Genomic DNA, 17,951 nt, shown 5'->3' on the forward strand with positions numbered 1-17,951 from the left:
GGAAGACCGTGGAAGTAAGGCGATGGAACCCTGAATAATTAAAGGGCTGACTATACATGAGTCATAGACTGAGCCCCAGCCCTGCTGTCTGCAATCATTGCTGTCTAGAACAGATGGGTATATCACGACTCACATTACAGAACTCAAAAGCAACGGAGAACTTACTAAAGCACTTCGGCTTTCATTGCTCGCCGCCGCTCGAAAGCCTCCACAACATCTTTCCTAGCACTAGTGATCTGTTCCTCCCGAACTAGCAATCTCCCTTCATTCCTTTTAGCGGCCAGTACGTGTTTCAATGTTTTGAAATTGATAGTACGATTAATGCTCTTGGAAATACCGTCACCAGTATATCCTAGGATACCCATCGTACCTATCGCCAGATCAGTGTGAACCTTAATAAATCATACTGAGGGGCTCGCTGGATAGGGACTCACCACTGACAGGCTCAACAATAAAGCCAGAAAACCCCTTTCCGAACCCCTTGGCGAAACCAAGCGCGCCTTCATTTCGTGCGCCGATGTAAGGTTTATAGAAGAGACCGCCTAGGCCGTCGTAGAAACCGTAGGCTAATATCTAGGGCTCACCGTTCAGCTGGGATTCTATTCGTGGGTACTTGACGATCAATAAATACGAACCTTGCCAGCAACCGCCACACCGCTCTGCCAGCCCGTGATCTCTCCATGGTCTTTCACGCTTTGTCCCCACAGTTTTGGCGCGTTGCGAAATCCTTCGGCGAGGGCGAGAGGGATGTCGACGACACCACCTTTGAAAGCGCCGACGGCGAGGTGATCTATGTTTCTTGCCGACGCGAGGGCTGCCTGACCGTGTAGTTTTAATTGGCTTTTATCTGCGGATCCAGGCTTGTTGTTGTCGAGGTACACTTTTACTGGGTCGGCGACGATGCCGACGAAGGAGCTTGTGAGGTCCGTGGCTACTCGCATTCCGGAGGAGCCGGCGCTCGTGAAGGGGTCCCAGCGTTTGTTTGTTATAAGGATTGGGGTTGGTCCGTAGCTGTGGCATTGTTAGTGAAATTCCTGAATGTAGGGTGGGGCAAGTGTACTGCTTCAGATGCTTTCGCTTGAACTTCACGTCTTTGGATAGGCAGAGGTTCTCGACTGCTAAATTCGAAATCCTGATTGGGCGTTTGCAATTCGTGTAGATCCAATTTGCGGACTGCCCTGGCACAAGTTCACAGCCCAGACGATCACGCGGTAGCTGGCGAAGGAAAGACGCGACGGCTTGTCTGACTCCGCTTTCGTCACGCATTTTATAAGCAATCTCGCTGGCTACATTGACGGTCTCCTCAGACTCGCAGAACGTTATGGCCTCCGCAAGGTTATGGCTGTTTAGCGCTTTATGTGGGATTGGTTGCGGGCCAGCTTTTGCATTTGCAATCATCTGCCCCCAGAATGGTTGGTCTCCAAAGAAAGGTACGATGACCGTCGGCCGAGCATTGAGGAGTCCGCAAGCAGTTGTTCCGGCACCTCCGTGATGGACTACCGCGGACACCTTTTGAAACAGCCACTCGTGAGGGCAGTCGTCAAGGTAGAAGATATCTTTTCTGGCCGAAGAGTCGCCAATGTTGCTCCAGCCACGGGATATGATGGCACGAACTCCGCTCATTTCCACAGCTTCCAGAATGATACTGGTGAGACTCGCAGGATCATCGATGACGATACTGCCAAACCCTATGTATATAGGAGGCGGTCCAGAAGAGAGGAAGGCCGCAAGCTCTGGTGGAGGTGTATACGCGGGTGTCTCGCGAAAGAAGAAACCACAAACATCTACTACGCGTCAGCCTTGAAATTCATTACCATCGATAAGACCATGACCTACCAATATGACTGGGCCAGTCTTTCGGTCTTGGCACCAAAGCAGTCGACCAGCAATATGTATGAGAAATCCTCAAAGTGGAGGCCAAGAACGGCCCTTCGGATGTGGGCACAGGTTCCAAGTCTATGGATTTTCGAAATTTGTTAACGACACCACCAATGCTACAAGGACATCAGCACGGCCCCTATCAGCATCATCGCCTACGCACCCCTGCCAAGTCATCCATTCGACCATAGCGTCGGAAAGATAATTAGCCAATCGCGGCTCTTGACCCGCACTCTTGATGTTTGCCAGCGGATGGGGAAATGCTCGTGTGCTCGTCCAAGGCATTGTGAACATGAGGTGCACAGGAATGCTCAACGCTTGTGCACAATGGATGTGTGCGAAGCTGACAGGATTCGCAATGATAGCCTGCGCGACAAATGGGCGATAAGTCTTCGGATCAGGCTCGACACAGGATTTCCAACACCCATCAAGCATTTCTGCCATCATGGCTCGCTTGCGTTGGATCTCACCTTCGCGCAAGGTCTTCATGCCGGGTATCAATCCTGGATTCTTGACCATGTACTAGTCGATTGTCAGCATTCCTTCAAATTGCCCGTGATAATCTGTGCGTACAGCCATCAATTGGGTCGGGTCTCCTCCTATGGGAAAAAATTCGAGTTTTGCTTGATGTACAAATTGCTCAAAGACGCCGTGGGTAGCTAGCCGAACTCTGTGGCCATGCTTTCGAAGCTCACAGCCTAAGGCGACAAAGGGCTGTACATCTCCACGACTGCCGACGACTTGAATCACAATGTTGAGTGGAAGGTCCCATTGAATTACGGCAGGGTCGGATCCAGTATCTTCGACGACAGATATGGGGTCTTCTTCGACGGGTGCGGGTATGAGTCGCCCAAAGGCTTCGGCGAACTTCGAGCTAAGGTCGACGTTGACGCGTCCATCTGCCAAGTCAAGATCAGCAGTCGGATCCTTGGCTTACAAAGACAGCTGGAAGAAGGTCGATCGTACCGTTCACATCTGGCGTCTCCCCCATGACGGAGGACCATGTTTCTGAATATGGCGGCGGTGGTGGCTCAGCATCCACGATTGCATCAAGCCCAGACAGTTCTGGGACAATCGCAGGATCTGACTGGGAGCCAACCGCTTTCCTTTTCTGCATGGCTCTAAGGCTCTTCTTGCTCTTCTAGTTCACGAAAAGCCAGGTTGAAGGCCTGATCCTGTGCTGGGTAGGCAGCAGTGATATGCCCAGTAATCGCTTCTCGAATGGCGACTGCACTCTAGGAATAATGTGAAACAGCTGTTGAAGGTTCCGCAGTAGCCAAACGCAACATTTCGTTCATAGGGAAGGCAAGTCTGATAAGTCATGTCGATTATCATATATGCGAATGAACTTGAGGAGCTGAACATGCAAAAGACGAGAGCCCGTGTAACTTCACGACCTAGCCAATCAAGAACTTGGCTTTGGAGTCGGCCAGCGGCAGGAACTGGTAGACTAACGGGCAAATTGGCATAGATCTAGACCTATGCGAGCTTAGTGCTTAGGTTTCTAGAATTGATAGGGTTAGGCCATTACTTCTCTGTTCACCTTCCTGCATGGCGTTCGCAATTGACGTTGCCGTGTCAGTCAATATCTACTGATGCTGTGCATCGCTAGCTTGTGAGTGGATCAACTTCGAAAGTAGAAATTCATGGAAAAACGCTGCACATGCCTAGCGTGAACGATGTCATTCGAAGCTGATGAAAGGAAATATCTAAGCGGGTTCGGATAGCACGGTCTGCAAACGCTGTGCAAATGATTAATTTTGAAGAAAGTCGTCATCGAGTATTGACATACCTGAATCCAGTGATTTGCGCGCTCTGTAGTGTCGAATGCTTGCTCGGCGATCTCTCTTTTCTCGGTCTGCTGGTGACGAATGTTCTGTAACGCAGCGATTAGCCATTCCTAGTTTCTGCGTGTCAATTTAAGTGCTTGAGATAGTGCTGTACCTGTTCCAAGGTTCCCTTCACCATGTATCGAGTTGTGGTGACTGTTTTTGTCTGTCCGATGCGGTAGACTCGATCAAGAGCCTGGTCTTCTAGCCTTTGGGACAAAAGAGTTAGTCGACAAATGTATATCTCATATCAAAAATCGAGGTACTTCATCGGAGTCTCCAAGGCCGCATATCTACTACCCCCAAAGATTGCAATGACATAATCATCAGGCATCTGCTATGCGGGAAAGACTCACATGGGGTTCCATTGCGGTTCCATGAGGAAAACATTGTTTGCGGAAGTCAGATTGAGACTGAGATGCACAGTCAGCAAAAGTCTGCCTAGGTCAAGGTGGGGTAGTATCAACCCATTGGCGCCGCATCGAAGTGATATGAGCAGTGCACGCGTATCTTGGTCGGTTCGTAAAGATTCGAGGGCTTTGAAGCGTTGCTTTGCTGGCACAGTGCCATCTATTCGAACATAGGAAATTGCGATCTCGTCAAAGGCTTGGCCAACAAGGTCCAATGTCGATGTCCAGAAAGAGAATATGACGCTGCAATTCCTGTCAGCTTTGCATGAGCTTACTTGTATTGCCAGACCTTTTGTCGTTGGCGGGCAGCTCAAGCATGTCTTCTTTCAAGGCTCGCACTTTGACGGGAAGAGAGTCTTCGGTTGAGTTTGCAAAGTGTTCCGAATGTCCATCTATTTGTACTAAAGATGACTGACAGCCGGGTTGATGCTGACAAGATAGTATTCCTGAGTTTTCTTTATCTCTCGTTGCTTGGTGACAGTCAGCGCACAGTATCAATCCACATGAGAACATCTTTGGTTCTTGCTTGTCCGAATCCATCGTACAACTTGCGCTGCAGTCAAGATCTGCAGACAAGTCATCTTTACATGACGAGCATATTGCTTCTCCAGTCGACATAAAATTGTCGAAGAGTTCTTGCAACATTTCTTTTTCCGACTTCGAGCCTCCAGAAATGAAACTTCCCGTGCGACAGTGAGTCCCTAGATTACAGACTTGACGGAGCGTGTTTATTCTAGTAAGAGCATTAATGTACCTTTTAGGATTTGGTGAGACGCTTTCTTCCCTCAAACAGCTAACGACTCGAGCTTTCGCTTGGTCGTATACGATAGCCTCTTCTTCGTTAAAACCAACTTCATGAATTCTGTCCGTGCGTTCAGGTAGATCGACTGCTTTTCTTGAGCGACGAAGACAGATTGATCCGAGCAAGTGTCTAATATCTGAGTGTGGTTGACTTGATTTTAGCATTCTGGCGAGCGATTTGGCGTCTTGATCCGGAAGGATTTTGAGGAAACAAAGCTGGCTTGCAAGATCCTCCCATCGATTTTGGATCGGAGTCCCTGTCATTATCCAACGAGAACCTGCTTTCAAAGAGTAAACCGACTTAGCACGTAAGGTCGTGCCCACCCGTATTTCATGGCCTGGCATAAGATCAGTGAGCTGCATCAGATATCTCGGTGATTTATGCTTTCACCTTCATCCAACACAATACGATGCCACTGTGTCTTGAATAGAGGGCTCGGTCTGCTCGTACCTCCTGCCCATTCCGCAGCTACGACATTGTAGGTCGTGAGTACGATGTTCAGCTGTGGGAACCTGTCTGCTTTACTATATCGATTCGGGCCATGATACACAATCCAGCTGAGTGTATTCGGCTCAATATGTCTAGAAAGCTCAGATGACCATTCTTCTATAAGTGCGGATGGTACAACAACAAGCGTCACCTTGCGAGCCGATGCCGCATGCGCCTCTTTACACCAATCTGCAGCCATTAAGGAGATCATACTGAGGCTTTTGCCAAGGCCCATCGGATCAGCGAGGATTCCACCTACTGGCTCTGCGGTATAGCTATGAGCCGATTGTCCTTGCTCTGGTTTCTCGTAGCTATATTCCGCTTGAGTATTTGTGCTTTCTTTCGGTGGGCCCAGGGGTAGCCACTCACTTTGTGGCATCATTGAATGTACCTAGGAATGAAGGCTGGGATTTGATACTACCATGATTGTTGACTCCGCCTTTCTCGAGCCTCTGCATAAAATGAAGAGCTTGTTTTTGATGGCTTCGTGGCGTCAGTAACTATGAACGTTGCATTAGAATGACTTCCAGACTCGCCTATACATATTCGTTCGAATGGGTCTCGGAACTGTTGCCTCACTAAGGAGTTCGCATGATTCTAGGAGGGAAGACGGATCTCTACCAGCTTCAAGTGTCGTGATGTGGCCACTGCGGTCACTATGGCATATTTCGAGTGTTTTGGGGGCGTTTGGATCCTTCCCGCAGAGGCTCTGTGGATTTCGGTACCGTACATTTCTATCGCAGCCAACTGGAGCTTGGAGCCACTCAGAAAGTCGTAAGAGACAATCCCCAAGTTCGTCAAAAATCGATATTGAACCGTAGAGTATCACTGAGAGGCAAATCTCACTGCTGCACCCGAGCTCTCTCTTCCGTTTACGCCGTTGTCTTTCAAGAACTTGAGGCGCACTGGTAGTCAAGTAGGCCTGCAAATCAACCGACCATTTCATTTTGATCAATTCAAAAAGTTGTGAGTATCGGGCACTGACTTTGCCAATCACAGTCTTCTGACGTTCTACGCTATTTGTGGACTCGGTCAAGTCAGGGCAATGAGTCAGTGACACCGGAAAGCGGCGTAATGAGATTGTCGTTGTCGTAAGCTGTACGTGAGTCACGGGGATGTTCTCCAGCTGCAAAGTCTTCGTCATTCACATGCATAAGGTTCAAGACGCAGGTGCTTACCATGCCGAAGCAGATCTCGGAATTCGCGCTTGGAGATCGAGGACCATGGTCATCATTGATCAGTATGGGGTCATACTGCTCTCCCATAGCGACAGTCGCCTTTAGGGACGATTACGACGATGAGGAGAAACTGCGAGACACAAGTGGTATAGATCAGAAGCTCTTTCCCAACCGTCCATTTGCTTGAATCTTTTTCATGCCGTTCACGAGCGCGAAATGAGATGCGTAAAGCCAAAGAACGAGCTTACACAGCCAATATCTGCCAGGAGTGCTGGTATCTTCATCGATCTTCATCGATTATTAGAAAGTGCAGATAATATCTGAGGTTCCGCGACTCCCTATATAAGCCTCTACTGATAGGGTAAGAATCTTCACTGCGTAACGCTCTGAGCCGGGATGATGTTTCTGTCCTCGACGCCTTTTTCATCAGACGCGAATATCGGCCCGGGAGCTCCCCAAAGCTCTCTCTACCTTATCGATTGGGGACCCGGGCATTGGCGCCTATTTCCCGCCCAGAAGCATAAGCCTCTACCTTACTAATTGGAAAATTGGGTTCTGAACAGGTTTATTTCAACTTTCAATCGCGTTCCCAGGCCGAAAGTCTTGGTACATTGTTTCATAAGAGTCTCTTCGTGGCACGCGGATCGCTTCCGATAACTTGTGGAGATCTCCGCTTGTGGGTTGATAATGAAGTCTTGAGTCCGAAGCAAGGAGACCAATAATTGCCCATACAAGTCGAGTCATGATTTGGCGTTACTTTGATTATTGAATTGAATGTTGACTTACAAGATCTACAGGTCAGAAAGACTTTTCATGGGGCTGGATTCGCGAACATGTCGTGCGATAGGCTACGCACAGCCTCTGTAGGGCCCAAGCCCTAGTGGAGGCTGAGTGCATGAGTGGCTTAGGATGTAGGCGATGCGTATCGCTTCATCTTGGGGAAGTACATGTCATACATGAGTAAACAGAGGTTTTCTGATTTCAAACCGATTTTTGACTACCGAGGAGACTATCACACCAGAGCGTTTGGTTTGATCACTGATGAAGAGATTGAGTGTTCGAGTAAAGTTGAGACCTCATGGCTCAACAGATGCACCTTCCGGCATCTTTTGAGCTCGCATTCAGAAGGTTGAAGGATCAGATCGATGAAGATGATGCACGCACCTTTCACTCAACGACGATGAAAGATGTCTGGGATGCGGCCAAGCACATTGAGCGTCAGCTCGAACAACGAAGGTCTTTGAGAGGATTCAACCGGATTCGGCCCTTCCTTACTGGGATTGAGCAGTACTCAAATGTAGTAGCAGTTCTTTGCAACCAGACACCATATCTTCCCTTTCTGTGGGCGCCGATAAAATTGTTTCTGCAGGTAGCACTTGGGTATATATCAGCGCTCGAAAGTCTGATTGACGCTTATGCCATGATTGGAGATGCTATGCCTCGCTTTGATAGATTGTCTGCAGCGTTGAGAGATGAGCCCGCATTCCAGCACGTGATTGGGCTTTTCTACGCCGACATTCTGGAATTCCATCGACGAGCATACAAGTTCTTCCGTAGACGTGCTTGGACCATGGTCTTCGGTTCGCTTTGGAAGACGTTCAATTTCAGATTTTTGGGAATCCTTGAAAATCTTCGAAAACATCGAAATCTCATTGATTCCGAAGCCAATGCGATCAACATTGCTGAAAGCAGAGCTTTCAGGACTTCGCAACTTGATATAATATCATCTTGGCGCGCTCAGCGCGCAGATGAGATTGACAAAGAGGAGAGGAATCGATTAAATACGCACATACGAGAAACGATGGCTTGGCTTGGGGCCACAGAGATACCTGAAGACGTGTTAACAAGAATTGGTAAAGGTACATGCGAGGCTCATTGGGCTCTCCATGACCCAAAGATTTTACAGTGGATCGGATCGAGCAGAGGTTGCCCTTTTCTCTGGATCAATGGAAAACCAGGACTTGGTAAGCAGCACACATACCTAGGACTTCCACTAGAGAGTCGCACCAGCTTTTTAAAGTGTCCTCAACCTTCAGAAATCTCTACATGACCATGATTGACATATTTATAGGCAAAAGCGTATTATGTGCCAAAGTCATTGAGAACATTCAGGCTAAGGCAGGTATGACGGTCGCTTTCTACTTCTGCCACCACAACCCACCTCCCAATGCAATTACGGAAGTCTTGGGAAGCATCAGTACTCAACTATTGGCCGCAAACACCAACCTGGCACCCTTTGTGTTGGAGACATTTGCAAGCAATGGCTTAAAGCCATCAAGGAAAGCACTGAAAGAGATTATTAGCACATTGTTAGATTCTCTTGAGTCAGTTCGTCTTATTGTTGATGGCGTTGATGAATGGCCTCAAGACGAGGCAGCGGAAGTCATTGACGAATTATTGAGTTTGAAAACTACCACTCGATTCAAAATACTCATCGCAAGTAGGAGACTCTCTATGATATCAGCCAAGCTGGGCGTCAAAGAGGCGATGCGCTTAGAAGACCACGCCGATGATGTGAACGCGTCGATCTCGGCGTTCGTTGGCTCGAGCCTGGGTCAACTACGTGAGAGATTTAATGGTAGTCTTGTTGATGAGCTACAGCGGCAAATCCTGGACAAAGCCAATCTCATGTTTCTTTGGGTGAAATTGATCTTGTTTACCGTTGAAAGCCTGCACTTCGATCAGGATCTACAGGATATAGTGGAGCATTTCCCTGAAGGATTAGAGGCAATGTAAATCTCGAGTCACACTTGGTACCCCTTAGCAGAGTTGATAATACTCCAGATATGAAAGAATAATCACACGAATTTGTGGCATCGGCAGAAACCCTCAGCAAAAAGTTGCGACTCGCATCCTTCAGTGGCTTCTAGTTGCTCGCCGTCCGTTGAGAAGGGCGGAATTAGAAAGTGGGATCGCGCTTGACGAGCACAGACCATCCTTGTCATCATCTTCCAAAGCTCGTGGCGATGTTCTGAGCTTGTGTCAGCCTCTGATTGAGGTCGAAGACGACCGTTCTGGCCTTGTGAGCTTCGTTCATTTTACAGTTCTAGAGTATGTCTCTCTAGTCTCCCAAACAAGACAACCCGTTCGCTGACTGGCATACTAGATACTTAAGAGCCTTTCCCTCACAATCTCCCTTGCAGCCGATTCACGCTGAGATATCCATATCTGTTTCATGTGTCTTGTCGTTGATTTCGAGCTTTGAGCTTGTGGATCCTCGATTACCGGACAAAGACATACGAGCAAACGTCCTCAACGGATTTCATGAGCTTCACCTCTATGCTAATGACTATTTCCTTGTGCATCTGATGGGAATAGCTCATGGTCTATGTCAAAACAGTGCTCATGCACAAGGGCATTCTACTCTCGCGCGTTTTACTGACGACCTCTGTCGCATACACCTGCAGATGCAAAGGGCGTGCACAGACTGCTCAGAAGTAAATGATTACGAAGGGTTGGCTTTGAACCACAGCTCATTAGTCTCACTTAATCTATCCGCGACCTCAATCTACCTTCTCCAGGCTTTGGCAAATTATCGCGAGGCTGTCTCAAAGAATCATTCATCCGCCAATGTCGCTGACGTGGAGGATCCTACGCTATTTTCCAGAATGCGAGAGCATTATCAACGCTATGTAGAGGATCTGATGAGTACACATGGTCTATCGGATTCAGCACTACAAAAATTTCAAGTGCGCCATCGCACGGGCTCCTTCCTTTGTAGATATCAAGGCTGCCAACGTTCGAAACAGGGGTTTGATTCTGTACAGCTTCGGCAGCAGCACGAAGAAAGCCACAATCCACGGTTTCGGTGCACAGAATCAGAGTGCGGCTTGAGTGGATGGGTCTTCAAGACACGAGCGCAGCTCAAGGCGCATTCTAAACGATACCATACGCATGAAGACTTACTGGCACTGACTTCAATTATCCAACCAGAGATCGAGGATACTATCAGATTAGGATGGAACTTGGCAGGCTTAGCTATAGAGGATATCGACCCAAGTCATAAACAGATAGGAATGAGCGACGGCCTCACGTGGAAAGCTGTGCATAATCCTACGGTTCCTCGATCACTAGCAATCTCGCTTGAATCAAGTCCAATATTTTCGAAACCTGGTGAAGAAGTGACCTCAATATGTTTTAATCCAGTTGGCACCCTGCTTGCCGTTGCGACCACTGACAGACTTGCTGTTCTCAATACCATGAATGGATCGCTAAAGCATTTTGTCCAATATAAGCATAAGGATTCAAGCTTGACAGACTGTGTGAGGGCTGTGTGTTTCGTGTCGTACTCTGATAGACTACCGACTGGGGGAGACAGTAGTTCAATTGAGGTAACAAGTGCTTCTTAACTCGTTTGAAGAGATACTGAGATTATTATAGCAGTGGGATTCAAATGGAGTACCCTTTTGGAATTGTCCGACCAATTCAAAGGACACAAGAGGCGCGTACAGGCTCTGCAATGGTATGCTGCTGATGATATAGTGGCTAGCGCAAGCAATGACTGGACAGTTCGCATCTGGACTAAGAGCATGAGATATGTGAAGCATATACTGGTCGCAGATGGACCATTAGTCTCTGTTGCTTTCGCTCCCGACGGTCAACATGTCATTGCTGGGGGAAGTGAATGCGGCATCTACGTGTGGGGTGTTGAAAATGGGATATTGTCCGCAAAAATTGCAACTGCTGAAGACATCAAGATTTCAGGGCTTTGGCGTATCCCACAACGTGTCATCAATAAAGTATCATTCAGCATCACAGGGAAAGAGATTCTTGCCGCGTGTTCGGACGGGACGGTCGAGGTTTGGAATTGTTCCCCCAAAGGAAGTAATTTCTCTGAAAAAAGTAAGCTGACTTTCAGAGGACACAAGGTATGTCATTGAGAATCTACACTTTCACCCGAAAAATCATAACACCATTCAAAAATAAACAGGATTCAGTTACTTCTGTCGTTCCATTACACGAAGAGCTAGTACTAAGTGGTTCAATTGACGGCACAACCCAGCTTTGGAAAGCACGGACCGGCAAAGTTATTACGCTCGTACAATGTGAGACAGAGAGAGGTAAGCTATAGTCTTCGCTCACCCTGGGCACGCTCAGCCGTGGCTCTAAAAAATGACACCACTCATGTGACTGACCTGCTGCACTCAAACAGTTACCGATGTTGCGGCTAGTAGCGACGGTGGACACTTTGCTTCTGGGCACGAAGATGGCAGTGTCCACATTTGGAGGTAGGGCTATCCATATGATCGAAAGCTCTTGATGCTACTCATTCGATGGAACTCTACCAAATACTGACTATTGATAATTCGTTAGATTGGAACCCTATAAACCCTCAGCATTCTTAAACCAATCTGCTTTCCAATATGACCTAGCCCCACTCGACCCGATGGGAATAGAAACCTTCCCACCAACCCCATCCATATCGCCCATCTTGGCACCAATGAAGAAGAGAAGACTTGATAAACATCAAGCTTATTCGCAAGGACCAAAGTGATCAGAACGAGATTAGCTCACGGTGGGATTATGACACCGAAAAGCAATGCAACAGCAAAAAGAGAATTAGAGCATCGTTCTTCACCTAGCTGTGCGCTACTATGAAGTGTTCATGTTCTGTGCATATACAATATACAATCAACTTCATTCCCAGCCGGCACACAGATTGGAGTTTTGGTACTTGTACAGATAGCCAAAAGGTTCAACCATTATAGTGCATAAAATTTGCGGCGAATTTCTTATTGACGTAATCATTCTACCATAAATCACAAACTATATCGAGAGTTTTGGTAGTGTTTTGCTTCGAATGTTATATAATGCCAAGGAAAGTGGGACAAGGCACATCATTTCTACCTTCTACCGCCATCAATATGCTGCTTCACATAGGTTCTCGGCTGCAAGTAATCATCTCCATTGCTATCACGCCGGCTTTGTAGCTGGGAAATCGAAAATGAAAAAAATTGACCGGTCAGGTCAAAGGGAATCGAGCTCTTCCTCCACGTTTTTGTACAGGGTATAAGAAGTAAGTCGAAGTTGGTCTATCGACTATCATCCGCTGGTAGCTTGCGCAAATGTTTCAACTCTGCTTTGAAAAGCAGCGGTAAGCCTTTTCAAAAGTGTGCCAATTGTAGACCTTTCTACGTGTAGTGTTGATGAGGTACGTGAAACCTTTGATCATTATGTTGCTGTGGGTCGAAGTCTTGACATTCGGCTTCCTAGAATTATCGACAACAAAAGGCATTTGATAGCAGCATGTCTTCGCGTACTAGATTTTTACTCCTGATTGTCCTTGATCGACTCAATAAGCGATTGATCGTCGCCTAATTCGCCTTTATATCCCGCCCATTTAGCAGAGCTCAAAATCTGATGAGGTAAGAAAGTCGAGGCAGCATGCCTCCTTCTGTCTTTGTATTCATCAGCTTTCTTTCAGCAGAGTACAATCATTTCCGACCGGCCCTGTTGCATTGCTTCGCCCTTCATGATTCCATGAACATAGCATTCTCCAAGAACTTGATAGCGCGTGGTTTTACCAAGACAGTCAGTAGCACATTCATCCATGGCTCGAACAACAAAGGGGACATCCGATCCATGAAATAAAACAATCTCGTCTCCCGCCCGAGCAGAGCCTGGTATCCAACCAAAATGTCCAGAGTCTGTAACACAGAAGCTTTTCATACCAACAAGACCATCGATCAAGCGCTCTACTTCTGATATTGCCTCTGCTTCCTCTTTTTAGAGATATCGATACCATTCTGTCCAGTCGTCGAGAAGCAGGAGGGATTGAGTGTTCTGTACAAATGATTGCACCCGAGCTATGAAAGCCGGAGTCGGCTCTATTCCTTCCATTGTTCTATTGCAGATCAGAGTACGTAAAAAATTGTCATAGGCTCCCGACGAGATCTCCGACAGTCCATCTGTGTTTCCCAACGCTAAGACATAATATTGATTTATTCGTTGGGCCTTTTGTAGTATGAGAGGCCCGGCAAAATCTATGTTTCCATCTTCGGCGGTGAGTGTGGGTGGGGTGAGGTTCTGAAAGAGACTGAAACGATTGACTTTGTCAACGAAATTTCCTTTCAACACCAGGTTGTTGTCGGCGGAGGAGGCCCAAATTTCTGGTTTAGTGTTTCTCGTTGCACGGTAGTAATGTTTGTTCCGTGTGTATGAGCCTCCTTCCCCTTTGAAGCTCCAATTGGGGACCCAACTTGGAGTCTGAATGGGATGGTTTTGCGGCACGGTACACACGCTTGATAAGATCCTCAGGCTGCCAACCGAAAAGAGAAAATATAGACTTATATTTTGATAGATCTGTGTAACACTCATCGAATTGTCGACCTGCAGTCCTGGAACAGACCCATCGTGGATAAGCCCCAAGATACCGAATAATTTGTCCTTTGGGTTTGTAGCATTGAATGGTCGTGTGAGAATTAGTGCTCCGAGTAATTCATGCTCGCTTTCAGTCAAGATATGCCTTTTAATGTGGTTCATGCAGACCAGTGATTCTGGGCCTTGAATTGGCCCTTCAAATTGAAGAAGCCCTCCCAGGTGATAATGTAAGAGAGTGTCTGCGGCCAAGTAAAACTCATCAAGCAAAAACGTTTGATCACCGACAATGAACAGACCCTTCGAAGCATTTGCGGCCTCCTGAATCACCCACACTCGTTCAAACCAAGGCCGACGAAGGATTCCGGCAAAGGCATTCCACAAGGGGCGCTCAATCATCGTGAAATAATCACGGGCCTCTTGAAGTGTAGGAGGCGTCTCTTGATCGCGCATCCTGTAGGTGGTCATATGATCTATCAAAGCTCTTGCTCGCTCAGTATCCTCATGATCATTTGGACCTAGCCAAATTAACACCATCTGAGCTTGGGAATATATACTTCCCATAAGTTTGACTTGCTGATCGCGTTCGCCAAGATTCTGCTGGTCAATGCAGACAGCATCCGCCCAAACCAGCTGGGAATTCCCAGGAAGCCTTATGGTCTCAAGAAACATGTAGAGATTTACTGTAATGCAGATTTCTCTTCCATCACAATAAATTATTCGCTTGTCCTTGGCGTCTCCCCAAACATAAGAAAGGGCCTCGTAGTAAGGGCAATCGGATAGGGGGTCTCGATAAGGGAACATTGGATCGGATCAGAATGCCGCCCGGACGACAATTTCAGAAGACGGATATTTTTGGGCTATTTGGTCAAATCGTCAATTTCTCCCCAGGATGCGGTAGAAAATACGTACATCGCCTACTGGTTCATACACATACGGTGCCATGATTCTGTCAAACCTGTCTCATTGCAAGGATTCGGTGGCAGATTAACATAAAATCGAGTATAATCAGTGGACAGACATGAGATCCCTGGGAAAATCGAAAGACTGATTGTTTTCGTACGCTTAGCTGAAGACAAAAGTGGTGGATCCTGAGGGTGCCTTTTGAATGTCTCCTATAGTCAAGCTTTTTTCCGATCTCCTACTCACATAGGTGAGATGACTCTCAGAGTCCTACATATGATGAACTATGCGAAGTAGCTTTCAGGCGTAGCTGATGTTTTCGAGTTGCCAAAATATCGTAGCCTCGTGAAATATCGGAGCGGAAAAACTATTTTACCGAGAGCTTGATGTTGGAGGGTATTCTACCCATCTTCACCCCAGGACGAGCGCAACCACCATGCCCACACCCGCCCTAGCAACCACAAAGCGCAAATTCCACAAACTCCTTGACTCTATCTCCTCCGCCGCGTCCTCCCCGCTCCCCTCCTCCACCACTACCACCACAAACACAACAAACAACTCCACCACCACCCTACCCTCCCAACCCTCCAAACGCGCCCGTCTCGACTTCACCCGTCCTCGCTCCTCTTACATCCCTCCAAGCCAGCGCACCATCATATCGCGCTCGTCGCCGACGCGTCCATCCTCTGTTATTGTTCTACCACCAACTGCGCCTCGGGTCAACGGAGTCGGTGAAAAGTTCGAAAGGGAAGGAAAGGAGGGGAAGGAGGGGAGGGGAAAACCAAACTTCGCGCCCTGGGATCGCGAGCAGTTCCTGCAGCGATTGAAAACGTTCAGGTTCGTGGACAAATGGGCGGCGAAACCTGAGGGGGTTGGGGAGGTGGAGTGGGCGAAGCGGGGGTGGAGTTGTGTGGGGAGGGAGAGGGTGAGGTGTTTAGGGGGTTGTGAGGGGGAGGTTGTTGTTAGTCTTGAGGGGGCGGTGAGGGGTGGGCGAGAAGAGGGGGATGTAGGTGAGGGGAAGGGGGAGGATGGGGAGGATGAAGGAAGGGAGGGGGAGGAAGATGAGGAGACGTGGAGAGAAGACGCGCAGAAAGTGCTTGTTGAGAAATATGCGGAGATGATGGCTACAGCGCACGAAGGAAGTTGTCTCTGGAGGCGACGCGGGTGCGATGATACGATCCACAGGTTACCGGTCATCAACCCCACCATTGCGCTCGAGGGGCTGCGGACGAGGTATCAGTCGCTGATCAAGATGGCGGCCGAGTTGCCAGAGATGATGTCTACGCCGGACAGCCTTGATCTGGCTAAGCTGGGGGAGTGGTGCAGACCAGCCGTACTCCCATCATCCAATACTAACGCTACGGCGGTGGACGGTGCAGCTGCAGAAGCGGAGCAAGTCAATACATCAGCGCTCACGCTCGCTTTGTGTGGATGGCAGGCAGAGGAAGACGGCCACATCTCCGGCCTGGCGACATGTACGGCTTGTTTCCGCCGGCTTGGACTGTGGCTGTTCAAAGGTCCCGCTGACGGCGGGGGCGGGGAGGGTGATGTGGGGAGAGAAGCAAGCATGGCACGCCTTGATGTGGTTGATGAGCACAGAGATTACTGTCCTTGGGTCAATGCTATCTCGCAGAATGGAGGAGGGAGGAGGACATCGTTGGATTCGTTGGCCGGGTGGGAGATACTTGTCAGAGCGGTGAGGAATTCGGCGAAGAGGTGGAGGGAGGAGGCGAGTGAGCGAGAAAGTGAACGAGGGGAGGCTAGAGCAGGGGTGAATGGGGTGGGTAGGGAGGAGAGTGGGGATGTTGATGGCGCGAGCGTGATGAGTCAGGGTGTGAGTGTCGAGGAGGAGAAGAAGAGGGATGAGGAGAGATGGGCTAGGTTGAAGAGGCTGAAGCAGGTCTTTAACGTGAAGGGTATGAAGAAGCGGGGCGCGGAGCAGAGCGTCGTGAGAAGTGCTGGATAGGAATCTTGATTTGACTTGGAGTTGATCTAAGCGTGGAGCTTGTTGGGTTTGGATTGGATATGGTATGCATTTTGAGCGAAGCCATGTTGTTGAAATTGTCCATGTCTCTGAAACAGCTCTCTTTATGATATAATTCTTAATGCACATTCGTGGTGCCAATTTCCTATATGATGCTAGTACCAACTTCGTCATCACCGTATAGACATTATGTATTCAAAAGAGGCCAGATGTCATCCGTATACCCTCTGTTTAACCACGTGCAGATCCTTCGGCACGCTTTCATACTTTTCTGAGGCCAACCTCCGCTTTTACTCCTTACTCAAAAGTTCCCTCGTAACCGCTGTATCCAAGTTAGACAGCGATGCCCACGGGGCAATCTCCAATACGCCTCTGGCTCTCGCTTCTCACAACCTCACTTCGCACCCAGATCCCATCTGGCCTCCTGACCTGCTCATGCACGATGTCGTGCAGCGGAATGGCCTCAACTTTTGTATCAACACCCATCCTCGGACACCCTGTCCTATTTTCAATCTCGTCGCCCATGCTCCTCCTACCGTCGAATAGTCCGTTGACACCAACGCCAATCAAGGCATCTTGCATCCCCAACTTAGTCCCTGAGTGTACAGAATCTTCCTCCGGGATCTCGAATTTTCTGGAAAGACGTCTCCACCCTGGAACAGCTGGGCTTTCTGGTTCTGAAAGATAGGTGTTTGTGTGCCTGTTCGAGCGAGCGCGGACCGCTTTGGGGTTGAATATAGGTCGTAACACTGGGAGGCAGGCGCAGAGGACGGAGAGTGAGGACTCGATCACCGACCAGTAGATCGCTGAGGTGTTGTAGTCTGAGCCTCGTCAGCATTGTGCACGTCCTGTCATATGGAGTCTGTTGACTAAACCAAATGCTGGGGTCGCAGGTCACTTACAAACATAGTCATACGGATGCAGCTGAAGTGCATGTCCGACACTGAAAAAGATGGCCAAGCGAGTCCAGGATATTGCAATGATCCTAGCTTTGCCATCAGCAATTCGTTGACAACAAGCAAAGGACATGGCGCGTACGTAGCTCCAAGTAAGAACATTCCTGCTACAGCAATTTTCTGTTTGTTAGGCAATTGAAGGTGCCAAAGGATTGGAAGAGGGAGTATCCAAACGAAACAATCTGTGATAGCATCCGTGACTGTG

At 48.4% G+C, this 17,951-nt stretch overlaps 6 protein-coding genes across 6 annotated transcripts; 3 read left to right on the forward strand and 3 right to left on the reverse strand.

Moving 5' to 3' along the window:
* Positions 1-620: 620 nt before the first annotated feature.
* KY384_002789 (uncharacterized protein) lies at positions 621-1,623 on the reverse strand (the record flags this gene model as incomplete). The annotated part of the gene is made up of 2 exons (XM_044811311.1): positions 621-1,011; positions 1,061-1,623. The coding sequence occupies 2 exons, from the start codon at positions 1,621-1,623 to the stop codon at positions 621-623; spliced, it is 954 nt and encodes a 317-aa protein (XP_044672194.1).
* Positions 1,624-3,792: 2,169 nt separating this feature from the next.
* KY384_002790 (uncharacterized protein) lies at positions 3,793-4,762 on the reverse strand (the record flags this gene model as incomplete). Its single annotated transcript, XM_044811312.1, has 3 exons — positions 3,793-3,916; positions 4,064-4,360; positions 4,407-4,762. 3 exons carry the CDS (start codon positions 4,760-4,762, stop codon positions 3,793-3,795), a joined length of 777 nt encoding a protein of 258 aa, XP_044672195.1.
* Positions 4,763-7,664: 2,902 nt separating this feature from the next.
* Positions 7,665-9,322, forward strand: KY384_002791 (uncharacterized protein; the record flags this gene model as incomplete). The annotated part of the gene is made up of 2 exons (XM_044811313.1): positions 7,665-8,445; positions 8,658-9,322. The coding sequence occupies 2 exons, from the start codon at positions 7,665-7,667 to the stop codon at positions 9,320-9,322; spliced, it is 1,446 nt and encodes a 481-aa protein (XP_044672196.1).
* An 872-nt stretch (positions 9,323-10,194) lies between these two features.
* On the forward strand, positions 10,195-11,818 carry KY384_002792 (uncharacterized protein; the record flags this gene model as incomplete). Its single annotated transcript, XM_044811314.1, has 4 exons — positions 10,195-10,903; positions 10,967-11,454; positions 11,517-11,646; positions 11,739-11,818. 4 exons carry the CDS (start codon positions 10,195-10,197, stop codon positions 11,816-11,818), a joined length of 1,407 nt encoding a protein of 468 aa, XP_044672197.1.
* Positions 11,819-13,312: 1,494 nt separating this feature from the next.
* KY384_002793 (uncharacterized protein) lies at positions 13,313-14,575 on the reverse strand (the record flags this gene model as incomplete). Its single annotated transcript, XM_044811315.1, has 1 exon — positions 13,313-14,575. One exon carries the CDS (start codon positions 14,573-14,575, stop codon positions 13,313-13,315), a length of 1,263 nt encoding a protein of 420 aa, XP_044672198.1.
* Positions 14,576-15,242: 667 nt separating this feature from the next.
* Positions 15,243-16,772, forward strand: KY384_002794 (uncharacterized protein; the record flags this gene model as incomplete). The annotated part of the gene is made up of 2 exons (XM_044811316.1): positions 15,243-15,970; positions 15,992-16,772. The coding sequence occupies 2 exons, from the start codon at positions 15,243-15,245 to the stop codon at positions 16,770-16,772; spliced, it is 1,509 nt and encodes a 502-aa protein (XP_044672199.1).
* Between the last annotated feature and the right edge of the window lie 1,179 nt (positions 16,773-17,951).

Source organism: Bacidia gigantensis, assembly GCF_019456465.1.
Source record: "Bacidia gigantensis strain McMullin 20006 chromosome Unknown contig_156, whole genome shotgun sequence".
Taxonomy (NCBI): Eukaryota; Fungi; Ascomycota; class Lecanoromycetes; order Lecanorales; family Ramalinaceae; genus Bacidia; species Bacidia gigantensis.